The sequence below is a fragment of the Rhinatrema bivittatum genome, chromosome 12 (genome assembly GCF_901001135.1).
Source record: "Rhinatrema bivittatum chromosome 12, aRhiBiv1.1, whole genome shotgun sequence".
Lineage (NCBI taxonomy): Eukaryota > Metazoa > Chordata > Amphibia > Gymnophiona > Rhinatrematidae > Rhinatrema > Rhinatrema bivittatum.
In genome coordinates, this window is record NC_042626.1 from 10,019,235 (window position 1) to 10,036,686 (window position 17,452).

Sequence of the window (17,452 nt, forward strand, 5' to 3'; positions counted from 1 at the left end):
AGGAATTATTAGGAAGGAAATGGTTAATAGAACGGAAAATGTCATAATGCCTCTGTATCGCTCCATGGTGAGACCGCACCTTGAATACTGAGTACAATTCTGGTTGCTGCATCTCAAAAAAGTTATACTTGCACTGGAGAAAGTGCAGAGAAGGGCGACCAAAATGATAAAGGGGATGAAATAGCCAGTGACAGAGCCGGGGATTAGAGCAGAGGTAGAGAGAGGGAAACTCAGCAGCAGGGATGAATCACTGTCCTCCTCTCCTGGGTCCCTGCCTCACCAGGGACAGGCTGAAGCGCTCGGCACAGCACTGATAGGTTCTTGGAGGAGAAGTCCATTAATGGCTATTAATCAAGTTTGCTTAGGGAACAGCCACTGCTATTAATTGCATCAGTAGCATGGGATCTTCTTAGTGTTTGGGTACTTGCTAGGTTTTGTGGCCTGGTTTTGGCCTCTGTTGGAAACAGGATGCTGGGCTTGATGGACCCTTGGTCTGACCCAGTTTGGCAATTTCTTATGAGCCAGCAAAGGTTTTCTCTTGTAAAGCAGCCGTGCAGGCATGAACAGGGGAATACAGGAATTACTGCTTCCAGCACCTCAAGCAGTCAGAAAAGGGATGTGGGAGGCATCTAAAACTGAGAACAGATGTGGATTTTATTTTCTTTTTTCACCACATTGCCCACAAAAACTGTTCAAGAAAAATTCAGCCGGTTCTGGAAGAGGACGAGAAAGCTGGTCCGAGCCTAGGAGGGTGAAAACGTTCTCCGAGCACTGAGCCCCCTGGGTCAGGCAGAGAGCGGTGCTTCTGCCATCGGCCTCCGGGCTCCCGATTGGTCATTGTGGACACCAGCGGTACCGGGCCAGGTGGAGGCCAGCGCGTGGTGTGGCTCTGCCATGTCTGTGCCCTTTTAGCTGGGGGGGGGGTGGGATGGGGTGGACAATTTCAGATTCTCACAGTGAGATTCCCTTAAGTGCGCCGAGCTGTACCGCTGAGAGTCTGCCTCGGTCCTGGCGCGATCTGAAACTGAACGACCCAGGCCTGGCATGGGGTCAGTCTGGGCTGCGGGGTGAATTAGTTGCAGCCCCCGTCGGCCCGGTCAGTTATGAAACGCACGTGTGAGTCCTGGAGCTGCCAGTAAAAGCTGGATCAGGCCAGGCTGCCGCACTGGGACCCCGGTTTCCAGTTCAGATTCTCCCCCTTGGGCTGGGTCAGCAGTGACTCGAGTCCGTTCCTCCCCCCTCCAGGGCCAGGGATTTTTTTCCACTGTTTATAGCCCCTCCCACCCTTGACCGGGGGGGGGGGGGGGGGGGGAGCCGGGCAGTCGAGAACCCAAACTCTGCCCACTAGGGGTCCCCATCACACAATGACAGACTTCTTCCCATCCCAGGGGTTGTGAATGCTACCTCCGCAGCCCAGGGAGCGCTAGGCCCAGGTCCTATGCGTGGCAGTAAAGCCACCAGGCTGGCCCAGTTCGCCTCCATTTCCTAACTGGTTTTTTGTTTTCGTCCTGACAGCAACACACGCCGGGGATCTCCCCGTCTCCAAGAGACTGCACCTCGAGGGCTTCTCGGCACCGCTGCCGAACCTGCTGCTGTCATCTTAAATACTTTCCAGGCTGGGTGCTCTGATTCACCTCTCAGGAGGAACACAGTCATCTCCTGTGCCCCGGGTGATGCAAGGGTGAGTGGCTCTGCTCTCCTCTCTTCATCTCATTTATTATTAAATCATGTTTCCTCCAGAAAAAGAAGTGGGGAGGGAGAGGACACCTCCCCCCCTTCCATGGATGTGCAGCGAGTATGGGGTACAGGGGTCAGATCACTGCTTGTGCATCTCGCTCTCAGCTCTGCTTTCCTCTCTGTACCTGAAATCTGCTGTTAACAGGTACAAGTCGCCCCCGTCCCAGCCCAGGGCTGCATTCCACCTTCAAAACAGATTTCTGCAACTTGCCGCTACGGTAGGAGGCCCCCGTGCTTTATCACAATTCCCTCTTCTGAAGCTGGACAGGGGGTTTCCTGCAGAATCCAAATCTGCAGCAAAAGCAGAGCTGCCAACTGTCAGTAAATTGGCTGTTCCCTAAGTCAGCTTGATTAAGTTTACTGACAGTCAGTAACATAGAAAACAAACAGAAGGCCATGTCCAGAAAAAGAATTTATGTCAGTAAAAACATCACGAGTGACGGGGGCTCAGGCTGTGCAAAACTCCAGGACTCGGTGCAAATAGGGGGTGAATCTCAGCAGTGCAAGCCCAGATGTGCTTAAAACAGCAACGGTGTCATCTGCATCCATTTAAAAAAAAAAAAAAAAGGGTTGGAAGGTTATCGGCGAACGTGCTCTTCAAGGACATTAAAGGTCACAAGCCCATGACACCGATGAAGACCACATGGATCAGAGGCCCGACATGTGATGAGTAAGATATTCTTCAGGACCTCTTTTAAGAACCTGAGATATACCATACTGGGTCAGACCAAGGGTCCATCAAGCCCAGCGTCCTGTTTCCAACATAGGCCAATCCAGGCCACAAGAACCTGGCAATTACCCAAACACTAAGAAGATCCCATGCTACTGATGCAATTAATAGCAGTGGCTATTCCCTAAGTAAACTTGATTAATAGCAGGTAATGGACTTCTCCTCCAGGAACTTATCTGAACCTATCACCCATCCCTAGGAGTGGTGATAATGCATTTTCCACTGAAATAATAAGACTCGAAGGAGATCCCAGAATGCTTTGGGATGGGAATCTAGCTTTAGCTATACTCTGTTTAGTTATTTGCTTTCATTTAGTCTGCTCTTCCATGAAAACAAGATGGACCAGAGAAAACAGTCATAATAAACACAGAGGCAAATCTGTGCACAAAATGGAAAGTAACATTTTCTGCCTGGCAGAGATGGATTAATAGCTCAGGAATGGATGACACCTCCCAGGAGTGTCCTGGGATTGTCCGGTCACCCATTGCTGGGCCGCGAAGACTGCCTTAGGTAAAGCTGGCTCCATGAAAGAGGCACAGCCGCCTCACGGCTGTCGTAAAATGTTTGCTGTGCAGATTTCTCTCCCCCCAGGTCCCCCTCGAATATCCCTTTCAAGGCCTCCCCTAACGGTAGGGAAGTACATGACAGCAAATGAGGGCAGAGAAAGCCCGAAAGGCCCATCCAGTCTACCCAGCCGTGACTTCATGCGCATTTACCAAAGCAACCCAACCCCCAGTGCCATGGTGACCCCCTTTAGAGTGGAGGCTGCCGCTCGGTGCTGGTTTCCCCCTGCCATGCAGGAAGCACGGTGCAGCCCCCATCACCGATGCCCCCAGGCTGCGGCCATCGCTCGGTGAAAGCTGCCCAGGTCCCTCGTTACCTTGCTGCCAGGGATCCTCTCTGTTTATCCCAGCACCAGCGTCCAGCGTGTGCCAGGTGAACCAGAGGTAGCCCACAGCGCTAAGTGACCACTCATGCCGGACTTTGTGGATAGCCCTCTCGTGACACCCTCAGCTCCTGCGCAGTGAAAACGGACTCCGAAGCCCAGGATGTGTTCTTTCTACAGCTCCTGTCACAAGGCAGTAAACTGGCCCTTCACTGACCACATCCACTGTGGTCAGTGAAGGGCCAGTGATGATGGAGAACTCCAGAAAGAAGTTGGATTTGGGATTTACTCACGTGCCGAATTCTGATACAGTGGGTAGGTCCCTCCCTGCTCTTTATATCATGGCCTCTGGGATGTAATTCAATGCATGTGAATTGCCAGATTAGATTCTCACTAGTAGATTGTGCAGAAGTAAACTGTAAATCGCCATCAGGATACCAGCTAGTGAACGGATTATTTCTGCTATTCTTCCACCATAATGAGAAACTCCTTTTTTTATTTTTTTATTTATTTATTTCTGTCCAGGGGCTCTCTGCATGGCCTGAGCACTACTCCCCAGAAACCCTTCCTCTGTCCGATTTCAGTTTCCCCAGGCCTCCGGGCAGCCGAAAAGCCAAACAGTTACACGTGGGCTGTGCTGACTTACCAGAAAGTCCCGGGCAGTGTGTTGGGAGCTGTGCTCCTTGCTGTGGATCCCGGCCAGGTAGCGCCGCAGGATTTGCTCCTGCTCCATGCTGAGGGAGTGGAGGGGGTCCCTGGCACCGCGCCTCACTGACGCGAGGAAAGCTTTGAAAGGAGAACCTTGCTAAGAGCCACCGTGGTCAGACTGAGACGAGCTCAGCGCTCCGGGGTCCTAATGCCTTCCTCTTTACTCTGCCTGCAGCCAGATTCAAGTTCACTTCTCTGTGGCTGCACCTTCAGTGGCCACCTGCAGCCGGGCAGGCATCTCTGAGAGCAGGCTAACTAACTTCTGCTCTACTTGCAGAGCAACCCAGACCCAGCTGTAATCTGCGAGAAATGCAAATAGGGCTTTCCTCTAGTATCTTATCCCCACCCCCAACACAGCTAGTCACAGAAGGCAGACCTGGCAGACAGACAGACAGACAGTCCAAAGCACCTACAGTGCCCTCAGCTGCCACCCTCTGCAGGAGGGGTGTAGGGCGGCCCAGCTGGCACAAAGAGATGGACGGAGCTGCTCTACTGGCACTGTTTTCAGGTCAGGCTGGGTGAGAGGCTCTCCGAGTAGTACAGCCCCTGTTTTGCTGGGTGACAGTGATGTGCTGGAGGCAGCTCCTGGGGTACTCACAGGAGCCCCTTTGTTAAGGAGAACTACATTAACTGCTATTAATCAAGTTTACTTAGGGAATAGCCACTGCTATTAATTGCATCAGTGGCATGGGATCTTCTTAGTGTCTGGGTAATTGCCAGGTTCTTGTGGCCTGGTTTGGCCTCTGTTGGAAACAGGATGCTGGGTCCAGCATGGCAATTTCTTATATGTGTGTGTGTGTGTGTGTGTGTGTGTGCGTGCGTGTGTGTGTGTGTGTGTGTGCGTGTGTGTGTGTGTATGTGCGTGCATGTGTGTGTGTGAGATCCTCCTCGAGATAAGCAAGTGCTGCCCCCAACTGTCCTGGCCTTTCATCTCTTATTCTCTGAACGTGACTGACAAACAGCCCGGGTCCCACAGACAAGAGCAGCTCCCGTGCTTGCAGACTGCCCCTTCCCCTGCTGGCCTGGGAGGTTACCCCTTCTTGCTTACCCCTGCCGATGGCCATGCCCCCACTCTTGAAGGGCTGCGTCCTAGGAGACAATGGGGCTAAAACTATGGATTCTCTGAAGCACCACAAAGATTACCCCAGGGTGTTGCAGCTTTCTGCCGGATGAGGCCTTGTTTGATGACCTCTCAAGAAGGGGGAACCCCCCTGAGATCTCATGAACTTAACTCACCCCAGGGTGCCCTTCCTCTCAGTCCAGTGAACCAGAATGGACAGGACCTGGAAAGGGCCCTCGCCCTGTGAGAAAGCAACCGACGGTGCTTTTAACCCAGGATGCCCGAGAAGCCGAATTCCAGTCTCATTCCACCTGCCAGGCTGCAGTCAGAATGCGGTGCCATTCCCTTGAGAAGGGGGAAAAGGGAGATATTGGGGCAATTGTACTCCCCTTCATTTGTTTCCGCAGGAAGTATCCCCACTTTTCTCCGCAAGAGGTTGAGCAAAGGCCCGGCTTCTTTTGTTTACATTTTTCCCTCCTTTAAAATGTGGATTTTGTTTTTTCACACATCACAAGTTGCAATCACAGTAACTTAGCAGGTGTCGGCATTTTATAACTTCTTCGGGTCTTTTTTTGGGCAGAGATGTCTAAACAGATTTGTACTGCTTTCCTCTCTAAGCAAAACTTTTATTTTTAATTTTAAAATCCATTTCTGGTGGAAAATAACTGAGAAAAAGAAAGCCACCCACGCTTGACAAGTCATTTCCTGTGTCTGTCAGGTAGCAGAGTCAGGGCCCCTGGGAAGGGGTGGACAAGAAGGACCCGGGTGGCCAGGCCGCTGAGCCGAGGGAGGTGGGGAGGGCATCCACACCGCTCTTTTGAGTCAGTCTGTGACTCTGCCAGTACCCGAAGAGGCTGCCCTGAATGAAGTGGGATCTGAACCAAATTCTACTGATGGCCTTCCTGGCTCTTGTGACATTTTTGCCAGCAGGTAAGAAAAACTGCTAAAAAAAAATAAAAAATCAATTATCCATCGGAGGGTCACCTGCCAGCGAGTCTAAATAAGAGGCAGTGCAGCTGTTGCTTATGAAACTCTCTCTTAATCCTGTACAGTCCTATCTCGTCTCTGCCTTTCCTCGCAAGTTCGTTGAAAATCTGGCTTTAAAAGAACTGAATACGGAAAAACAAATTGCCCGGGTAACACGGAGCCCCTGTGTAAAATTAAAACTTACATAGAAACATAGAAACATAGAAATGACGGCAGAAGAAGACCAAACGGCCCATCCAGTCTGCCCAGCAAGCTTCACACATTTTTTTCTCTCATACTTATCATTTTCTCTTAACTCTTGGTTCTATTTCCCTTCCACCCCCACAATTAATGTAGAGAGCAGTGATGGAGCTGCATCCAAGTGAAATACCTAGCTTGATTAGTTAGGGGTAGTAGGGGTAGTAACTGCTGCAATAAGCAAGCTACACCCATGTTTATTCCCTTTACCCAGACTATGTCATACAGCCCCTATTGGTTGTTTTTCTTCTCTCCTGCCGTTGAAGCGGAGAGCCATGCGGGTTATGCATTGAAAGTGAAGTATCAGGCCCTTTTGGTTTAGGGTAGTAACCGCCGTAACAAGCCAGCTACTCCCTGCTTTGTGAGTGCGAATCCTTTTTTTTTTTTTTTTCTTCTCCCCTGCAGTTGAAGCTATTCTGGATATGCGTGAAGCCTCAGCTTTTCTTATTCCCCTGCTGTTGAAGCAGAGAGCTATGCTGGAAATGCTTGATGTATCAGCCTCTCCCATGCCATGAAGCAGAGAGCCATGCTGGATATGCATCGAAAGCGAAGTATCAGGCACATTTGGTTTGGGGTAGTAACCGCCGTAATAAGCCAGCTACTCCCCGCTTTGTGAGTGCAAACCCTCTTTTCTTCTCCCCTGCCGTTGAAGCAGAGAACTATGCTGTATATGCTTGGAAAGTGAAGTATTAGGCTTATTTGGTTTGGGGTAGTAACCGCCGTAACAAGCCAGCTACTCCCCTCTTTGTGATAGCAAATCCTTTTTTCCACATTTCCTCTTGCCGTTGAAGCTTAGAGCGATGTTGGAGTCACAGTAAGCATCTGTATGTTTATTTAATAAGGGTATTGTCTCTGGTGCAACTACGGCCATGCTTGGAGTATCAAGCTGTGAGAAGCGGGGTTTATGCCCTAATCCTGTCTCGGATAGATGATTGCAATGCCCTCTGCGTAGGGCTGTCAGGAAAATGGACTCGCAAACTCCAAGCGATAGAAAATAGAGCAGCGCGGATCATGATGCGCAGCGCTAGGGCAGCTCCAGCTCTCCAATTATTACTCCAACTCCATGCAAAAAGCTTTACAAGGTGGAGGTTCCCCTGAATTTAGGAAAAAAGTGGAAAGGGCATTCATCAGGAAGGAGTCTAGGGTCAGCGGGAAAAGCTTTATTGTGGTACTGTTTTTTCTTTTGTTTTAGTATTCACGTGTCGCTTTGGGCGATTTTTAATTGGGAAAGCAATTAAGAGATGCCATTAAATAGATAAACTGAATGAGTTTCTTGACGAACATGACATTCTCGACAACGTTGCAATGACTCTGTTAATATCTGGTTCTGACACTTTTAGATGAGGGTTTGACCGCAGACAGAGGTAGGTTCTAGTATTATGAGACATCCCGGCAGCCTTTGACATCTTAAATCACCAAATACTTATTTACCGCTTAATGAAGGTGGGATTTCGTGTGTGGTGCTACAATGACCAACATCTCCCCTCTTTGATTGCCAACAGCAGATATGCATCGGATCAACTGCTTCTACTTGGTGTCCAGTTTCAACTGGGGTCCCACAAGGGTCAACGATATCTGCTGCTTTATTTATTTATTTACTTATTGGCAAATTGATTTCCATTTCTTATCCGCATACCTCCAGTACTTTGTGGCAGATTACAATTGCACATACATAGTAAAAACAAAGTAAACAAAACAATAGAAAACAGTAAAATAAATCAAACAGAATCAGCATATGTATATATATATATATTTGGTATAGCGCCACGGAGACCCACGGAATTTATGCTTTCAGTTCAATTATATCAAGGTCTATTCTGAAGCTTCACTTGCCTTTCCGTGCACTGAGCATCTGAATTGGCTTAACGTAAGCTAAAAATTGCCGTTTTAATTTGCTTTCACGCCTGCATTTTTGATTACCCTCTGCAGGGTGCTTCACACAACACCAAGACGGCTTCTCTGACTACACATGGATTTTATTTCCGCCTTATGTCTTGGACATTCACTATAAGTTGATTTCATGGGCTTCTGTCCTTCCCACGCAGCCCATGTGGCAAAACACGGTCTGTGTCGGGGGACAGAAGCTTTCCTTCAACCACTCATGAATAAAGATGGAAATGCTGAATCTATCTTCTTTTAACGCTTCATCCTTTGAGTAATCCAGTTCCGCGAACCTGTTAGCGCTATACCATTTGTTATTGTGGTTTGTACCAATTGTGTATACCGCTCATCATCTCCACTTCCCATTGGCTATATATATTTAACATCTACATGGCCCATTATGTAAATTGTTAGCTGGGATATGCTGAAAGATATTCTGTTGGGTTTTTTTTTTTTATCCCAGTCAGATCTACATAGGATACTGCATTCAAACTGATGTCCATTTGTCTATTAGCCATAAAACAATGGCCCCTTCACATTAAACTGTTCTTAATTTTGGAAAAGACAGAAGGGATGATCCTGGAAAAAGTAGCATCGAGAGACAAACCATTGGTATTTAACTTTAAAGGATGTCAGATACCGATTATATATCAGGCCAAAAGTCTTGGAGTGACCCTGGAGCTAGGACTGACAATGTGTAATCAAGTCAAAGTTTGGCTAGAGCTACCTTCTTTAAGCTCCGAATATTATGTGGCCTAAAACTGTTATAGGTAGCTCAGAGTTTAATTTGCTGTTGCAAGCTTTGCATTTTTCTGGCTTAGACTGCTGTGATGCTGCGTACATTGGTGTTCCATCTAATGTTCTGTGATTTTTACAAGTGGTTCAGAACATAACCGTATGTAATTTGCTGGGTATCGGCCGGTAGGACCACACTACACCTGTCTTATATGACCTGCATTGGCTACTGGTCGAATGGAGAATTAAATAGAAAATTGCAGTAACTGTGCTTAGGCTACTGAGTGGCAAGGTGTCTCCTTGGGTGAGCTTGATGCTCAGTATTTATACTCCATGCACCACATGGTGCTGAAACACAAGTCAGGACTTTGGCGGAAGCTGGACCAGTTTGTTGGAACAGTCAACCTGAGCAGCCATGGATGATTCCAGGTATCAAGCTATCTTTTTTTTCAGCATTTATTTTTTAAGCTCTACAATTATGCAGTCTGAGTATTGCTGTATGTTTGTTAGTTGAACTCATATGTGTGTATATTGTTGTACCTTGCCTGGATCAGTGCGGGTTAGAATTTTTTTAAATAAATACATGCTATGTGTTAGTCAAATTAATGTCCGGTGCTCCATAGTGACCCAGACTGGCCACTGTAGGAGACAGGATGTTGGGCTCGATGAATCTAGGCACATCTTATGTTCTTATGAACTTATGTCGATGATTCTTGGGTTACACTAAGCATATAAAGTTAAATAGGGGCGCTTCACCCTTTGAGGCAGGTGGGAAAAGTTTGCAGTTATTTTCAAGTGTGAAAATATCTGAATTTCATCACTTTGCAGGTTACAGTTTTATCTTGTAATATTGGCTTACTTTTCTGGCTCCTGCAGTTTCCTGTAATTGAAATATAAATGTCAGAGTTGTTTGGCTTGTAGGACAGAGACAGAAAGCTGAGCTGGTTTCATGGTGAATATAAACTAGAGTGTTCAGTTGTGAGCCTTATAAAGACATTGGAAAGTTCAACAAGGTTTGATCTCTTGATTTTCATTTATAGTTTGAAAAGTTACAGCTGCCAAATTGTCCGGTTTTTCAAAATACAGTTAAAAATCAGGGGAAAAAATAAAATAGTATCTTTTCAGGTTTATTTTATATTTAATGTATTTATTAATGTTAAATCAAATTACATCACATGATATAAATGTTATACTGGAATAACAAGGGGAAAAACCCCAAAAAGCAATATCTTATAATCTACCATGAGTTATTCATCAATAGAACACAAACATTTTGGGAGGATCAAGAAAATAATAAAAAAATATTTACCAACTAAACAATAAGCTCAAGATAACTAATTGCTGAATACTGGGACTCATTGAAGAGAACTAAGCACAAGCATTTCCCTGTTACACAGAAACCTTCCAGCTGGTTTGGGTTGAAGAGCACAATCTTGGCTCTACCCATCTTTATAAAACATTTACAAAAATGTAGCATCTAGAGCCAAAACCTTAGGTTAGGATGTAAGCAGAATCTTGAAATAGCACATTGGTTTATTTTATTTCCTATGTTGTAAAATTGTATTTTCTGTTCATCATTTTTTAAATGTTATTTTTGGGAGAATGAAAATGCTTTATGATATTCTACTGTATAGACCAGTTCATCATTTTGGTATACATGAGAGAGAGAGAGAGACTTTTTATAAGGCTCTCATATTAGTCAACTATTTATACCACTCTAGGAGGGTCAACTAGTAACTCAAGGTGAGGTTTTGGTGGTGCTCTAGGTTTTGGGGGCCAGTTTTCCATGTACAGTCAGAGGTATGAACGAACAGCACAGTACACATCAGTGAAGATTTGATGTGATTTGGAAGGTACACAAAGCTGAGATTTGTACAATGCACTCTCTACCTAGCTGCATTAAGCCAGGAAGAAGGATGTAGTTATTTTCAGTGTTATAAACTGCATTGCGCTGTCGCACGCAACATTAAATACCCCTCATTTTTATAAACTCCTCCCCTTTGACTAAATTTTTAAAATTTGCATACATATCTTGCAATGCGAAAAATAACACATGCATTATGGCATTATCACGAGCATTAGGGCCCTAACGTATTTTGGTGAATGACCATGTTAGTTTGTTGAGCTCAGTGGTTGTTGCGACCGTCGATGCCCGACGTCTCCACTCCGCCCTCCTTACCTCTTTGGCGACTCCCTCCTGGGTTGATGGAAGTTTGGCTGCCGCGGCGTCATCTTGCCGGCCTCCTCCGGCGTTCCCAGTCCGGTTAGACGCTGCCTTCCGCCATGTTCTCCTGAGGCCTAAGGGCGCGCGTGGTGCGGCCCCGACTCAAGTACCAGCAGTGGCGCGAATCTCAGGGGCGTCCCCCTGAGATGACATCATCATCTTCGGATATTTAAAGGTCTTTCATTTCGCTAACTAATCGAGTTAGCAAAGGGTTTCCTACCTAGCTGCCTCCAGGTATCGCTGCGGATGGGATTCACTCTCCGCATACCTTGCTACTCGCCTCCTCGGACTTTACCAGGGGTACCCGCTCCTCGGGGGCCTCACTCTCTCTTTTACTTTTCAGGTCGCAGTCTGGAACCAGTACTCGCTCCTCGAGGGCCCACGTTCCCGGACCTGCTACTGAATATAACTTCTGCCAGGAAGTCACCGCTGCCTGCAACACCAGTGAGTTACCATCTCTCTCTCAGAGCTTTCCCTGGAACCAGGTACTCGCTCCTCGAGGGCCCACATTCCTGGACCTGCTACTGAATATAACTTCTGCCAGGAAGTCACCGCTGCCTGCAACACCAGTGAGTTACCATCTCTCTCTCAGAGCTTTCCCTGGAACCAGGTACTCGCTCCTCGAGGGTCTACTTCATTCCAACTCCTGGGCTGTTCTAGAGACTACAGTGTGAGAGTTACCATCTAGGTTCTGTTCCTGAACTCCACATACTCTGCCTACTTACTATCTCAGTTTCTCTACAGCTCAGCCTTCCTGGGATCGCTGTTCCGGTGCCTGAGGGACAACAGCCCAGCCGGGCTCTTCCAGCTCACTACTGCCACCTCTGGAGGTTCTCAAGAACTGTTTAATAAAAGAACTTGTGTGTGTCTGTCTCCCAACTCTGAGCCTGACCGGTGGTCCCTCTTGGGATCTTCCCCCGTGGGCGTGGTCATCTGCCACTGGCCCAAGGATCCACCCACAACTATCACAAATAATAACAGTGGTTCATTTTGGAGCCAAAAATATATTTGTTAATTAATGTCATTTGGCCATTTGTTTTCCATTAAAGTCAGCGGGAGAAGCAATACAATGAATGCAACCTATTTAGGGCTAAAAGAAATTGGGGTTTTCTATCAAAGTTTAGAGAAACTTGCAGGCAGACATCAACAGCAGAAGAAAGAGCTCAAGACACCAAGAGTGGTGCAAATAGGCAACAAGAGTGGCCTGAATAGCCCAAGGCACCATTGATGGGACAAAGATGCCCAAAAAGAGATATCAGTGCCCCAAGGCACAGTGAGAGACGCAAAGTGGCACCAGCAGTGGCAAGAGAACCCCGAGGCTCCAAAGAGGGGCAAAGAATACCCCAAAGCACCATGGGACGGGCAAAGGACACCATCAACAGTGGCATGGGAAGCGTTATAAGTTGCCACTTATTTCTCTTGCCTACAGATAAGAGTTATTTGCTTTTAGTTTGAGGACTTCCGTCTGGGAGCAAAACCCAACCGCACTCAGCTTTGTTTCAGAAGGGGAGGGCTAAACTGCCTTTCCTCTGATTTCTCCTCAGATGAAATAAAGTGAAGCATTGCCCTTGGCCTGGATCCAAGTGCGGGGTCTGAGGCTGGAGCCGGGGATAAGTCCCTTTTTAGGCTGAGATTGAGACCTCATTGGGGACCCAACAGTGTTACAACCATGGCCAAGGCAGGAGGATTAAACCTCCTGCAGAAAAACATCAACAATAGAAACAAAAAACCCCCCAAAGAGATATATCAAGAAACGGCACTGCAACTTCATCTCGTTATTTTACACTGACAATGATATTTAGATATCAGTAAGAAGTCATTCTGAGTGGTTACCTTTGGGAAGTAACTTTAGTCACACTGTGCATGTGGAAGGGGGGTGGGTAACGTATTTCCTAACATACAGGCCGATACAGTACAGTGCGCTAATTTCCGAAAGTAAAATGAGTGGCTTGGCTGCACATTTTACTTACTGTATCGCGCGGGAATGACTAATAGGCCCATCAACATGCATTTGCATGTTGCGGGCACTATTAGTCTCGGGGGGGGGGGGGGGGGGGGGGGGGGGGGGGTTGGACGCGCGTTTTCGACCCCTTACTGAATAAGGGGTAAAGCTAGTGCGTCGAAAACGTGCGTCCAAATGCCGGTTAACAGTGCGCTCCACCGGAGCTCACTCTACTGTATCGGCCCGTTAGTTTGCCTGGTTATTCCTGTCCACACTGCCAAGGATATCTCTCAGCTGCCAGCTATAGACTCTTGACCGCTTTATGATATCGCTCCTTCTCCAGGTCAGGTTTTTATTTTCCTCCCCATTGGTCTCTATCATGTTGGGTAGATAAGCATTAAGATCCCATACTTAATCCAAACACCAATATTATGTAAAAATATTCTTTATCAGGTACGAACTTAGATTGTAAGCCCTCTGGGATAGGAAAATACTACAGTACCTGAATCCGCTTTGAAGTGCTGAAAAAGTGTGAAAAGCAGAATATAAAAATCTAAAATCTAAAATATTTATCGATAAAAATGTTTCCTTTCCTTGAAACCAGCTATACACTCGGTGGGGAAAGTGGTGTTGGCTCTTTAAAAGCGCCTTTTGCATGGCTAATCTTTCCTAGTGTTTACATAGAGTGGTAGGTTGCTCTAATTTTGGGGAGGGGGGGGGGTGCTAACTGGTACATTAACAGAAGAAGGTTTGTGCAAGCCAACTTTCCTGTTTTTGCACAAACATAATCAAACATGCAAAATTGCTGCCATAGGGTGCAATGGGAGCTCATGGCTCCATGCCCAGCTGAGGTCAGCCTGGAATAAATGTATTTGGGGCTAATAAAAGTCATGTGTGTATTAGGGTGAATGGCTGTCAGTGGATGTGGGCTTGTCGGTAGAAGGATCACATCCATGGTGGCTCCCACTGCATGCTCTGAATATATTTTTCCCTCAAACATCTCCCGGCTGCCTATTTTTATGGCAGTTACTATCTGGTAAATGCTGAATATTTCCTGCTATTTTTTTCTCTATAGAAGCCCAAAAGATTGGGGAGGAGTGTTTGAATCAGGCCACAGATGGATAGGTGGTTTTCCAAAATCAAAGTTTCTGCTTTCAGAGGCGACCTGCCCTTTGTACAGAGGCTAAGTTCCCCAGGACCAAATTACTGGAAAGTTTATGCATTACAAACATGTCTGCACTTTCTTTCCTGCAGCTTCAGTTTCGCAACCTCTTTGGTCAGACAAAGAAAGGACAGCCACAACGGGATCAGCAATCACCATCAACTGCTTCTATGATCCAACGAGATATCTCTACTATACAAAGTACTGGTGCTTCGGAGACTCACGAAATCATTGTACTATTTTGGGCGACACCAAGGGTTGTGTGGAGAGCCAATATAAGGACAGACTGACAATCACACAAATCAGATTTGGGGTGTATTCTGTCACCATGACCAAGCTTACACTGGAAGATGCAGGAACTTACTGGTGTGGGATAGATGCACCTTATGCAGATGTTTTGTTTCAAGTCAAGCTTACTGTCATCGAAGGTAGGTTATGTGCACAGCACACACCTAAAAATATTTCTCATCATGGCTTGTAAAATCTGGAAGCCACTGAAAACGATAGCTGCCTTTGGCTTGATCGCTTCACCAATCAGGCTTCTCGCCTGCTTTTTTTGCAGTAGAGCAGCCACACCGTGATTGGATGAGCTTTGCCCAGTCTTTCAGGGGCCACATGTACTCAGTTGCTGAGCTGTTCGCGGGGGGGTGGGGGGGGGGGGTGGGGGAGGGAATGTCTAAAATTTTAGAATGGAAAACTCAGTTGAAGCAAAAGGTTGGCACTGTTCATTATGGGGGTCAACTTTCAAAAGGGTTCGGCAAGTAAAATAGGAAGTCAGGCACGTGAGTAGTATTCTGCAAAAGATAAAAGTATGCGCAAACTTTAGAAGGATAAAAAGGGGCGTTCTGAAGTGGGTGCGCACATGTTTTGTGTTATGTCCATGCGCTTCTGCGCCTGCTAATTGAGTCCTGGGACCAAAATCACGCTTGTCGTTTTCAGTTTTTGGGTGGGAAGTCTGGGTTAACTGGTGGGGGATCTGAGTGATGTGCTGGAGGGTCTGGGTGAACAGGTGGGAGGGGTCAGGGAACCGCTGATTTAAAGCAAGCTCACAAGTATTCTCATAAGCGGAATTCACGTGTGCTTTATGCAGTACCTGCCTCTGCATGTAAACTGCGGCAATTATGCACACGTTACAGTTATTGTGTGCCTGAAATATATGCATGTACTTTCATAAAATAGGTATGGAAGGTATGCGGGGCTCCCTGCATGAATAAAATGTGCATGCAGCCTGCTTTCAGGGCAGAGATGTGTGGTATTTTATAAACTGTGCAACTTCCGCCACCCAGGCTGTAAAATGCAGGCGTACATATGAGCATGGTCTCTTATGCGCAGGCACGCTGAGTTTACATGCTCTGAAGAAAATGACCTGCCCTGTGTATTCATTTTGGTCCCTTAGACTTCCAGCCTAATCTCAGTCCTGTGCGCCATTGTGGGAAGGAGGCAAAGCAGCGCTCAGACCTACTATGCCATCCACCTGAAATATTTGGAGCTAGATTGTTGGAAGACGCCGGTCTTCACTGTACCTCACTTATCTCATGCAGTTTAGCAATAAATCAGGTACAGCCACTCCAAATAGCTCAGAGCGGGGTTTCCAGGTGTCCTCTGACCTTTTAATGAAAGTAAGATCTGGTTGTGTTGCAGAGCCTGTATCTGCTCCAGAGATTAAGTTCATCGATGACCCTACCAAGTCCTGCTCAGGAAGGCCAGTCACGCTGAACTGTTTCTCCCACAAGGGCTTTGATATTCGATATTCCTGGTACAGAAAGACAGACCTCGAGGACCTATCTCTTGGGCATTCCGCCAACCTTGTCCTACACTGCGGACTGCTCCCGGGGACTCAGGAGTTCTACTGTAAAGCTTCAAACAGAGCCAGCAGGCAATCCAGTTGGGTCGTCAAAGCTGTGGTGCTGACAGCGTCCACGGAGAATTGCGTGTATCAGCTCCTGCTAAATGGTATGGCAGCAGATTACGCACCGCCGCTGTACGAACACACACTTCTTGTCAGGGTACCTGTCCTACTGCCTCTCCGAGCTGGACGCAGGACACCTGCTTCACAGATGAGCCTGACAGAGGGAAGTGCGCAGACCTTCTGCAGTCCAGATACGGACAGCCAGAACACCTTACCCTTATTTTCATGACTGACATTTCTGTACATCCAGCAGGGATATGCATTCATTTCGGCGGTACACGCATGCCTAGCCGGTTTTATAGTACACACAGGAAAATGGATAGTATGCGTGCTTTTAACAATGAGATGCACACACATGGTCCATTTTTTTGTGTGTACCACCGAAATGGCTGAAACGAACGCATATCGCTGAATCCAGTGCCAGATATTTTATTTTCGCTCAGGGTTCACCTGCTTGTGAGAGAGGGCTGACACTGCACATGCTGAACAGAGAACAGGGGCCTGTACCTGTGAGCTGGCTGTGCAGGGCAGAGAATGCATTTACCGATTCACGTTTTCCAGAAGAATAAAAAAAAAAGACACAGACAGAACTCATTAGGAGTGAAATCACTGGCCTCCGGGCCTTTACTCCACAACAAAACGATAGAGATAAGTGTGCCTTCCAATGTCTTTTAAATTCATTTTATGAAACCTTAGCACAAACATGGGATTTCATTTCATTGCAGAGCAGGGAAAGTATACGTGCGGCACTAGCACGCTGCCTCCTACGACCACGGAACGCGCGAGCAGCAATGTTGATTTATCGTCGGAGCCTGCAACCGGAGAGCAGACCTTGTCCTATTCTCCCGCTGTCGGAGCCGGGTATGTTGTTGCTTTGATGTGTTGGCAGCCTAGGCCCACGTCAGCCTTCCTTCAGGATCCACACCAGGTTTTACATCTCCCATGAGTCAGGCATCAGAGCGCCTGAAAACGTGGAGTTAGCAGGGATTGGGCGGGCTGGGAAGCTGAGACTCGCTACCATTGGAAAGCTGAGATTTTAAACAGGCTAGAAATAGCAGACAGCTGCTGAAATAGAAATAGCAGACAGCTGCTGAAACCCCCCTCCCATTTTGCAGGTGACCTCTCCCACTCTTATACTGGAACAAACCATTTCATACCTGATAAAATAACGGTGTTTTTCCTGGTTTTTCCTCTCTTATTCCAAGAGGTTTCTCCTACTCCTTTTGGCTTTCAGCTCAAGGTGGAATTGGCATC

At 47.1% G+C, this 17,452-nt stretch overlaps 2 protein-coding genes across 2 annotated transcripts in view; one reads left to right on the forward strand and one right to left on the reverse strand.

Moving 5' to 3' along the window:
- The window catches only part of PTPN22 (protein tyrosine phosphatase non-receptor type 22), a 44,734-nt gene extending 40,358 nt beyond the window's left edge, over nucleotides 1-4,376 (reverse strand). Inside the window, exon 1 of the mRNA XM_029572842.1 lies at nucleotides 4,000-4,376. Within this exon, the coding sequence (XP_029428702.1) occupies nucleotides 4,000-4,086 (87 nt within the window). The 5' untranslated portion in view covers nucleotides 4,087-4,376. The remainder of the gene's footprint in view (nucleotides 1-3,999) is intronic.
- A 54-nt stretch (nucleotides 4,377-4,430) lies between these two features.
- On the forward strand, nucleotides 4,431-17,166 carry LOC115073904 (polymeric immunoglobulin receptor-like). Its single transcript, XM_029572843.1, has 4 exons — nucleotides 4,431-4,569; nucleotides 14,382-14,717; nucleotides 15,931-16,242; nucleotides 16,924-17,166. Exons 1-4 carry the CDS (start codon nucleotides 4,536-4,538, stop codon nucleotides 17,142-17,144), a joined length of 903 nt encoding a protein of 300 aa, XP_029428703.1. The 5' UTR covers nucleotides 4,431-4,535; the 3' UTR covers nucleotides 17,145-17,166.
- Nucleotides 17,167-17,452: the final 286 nt, after the last annotated feature.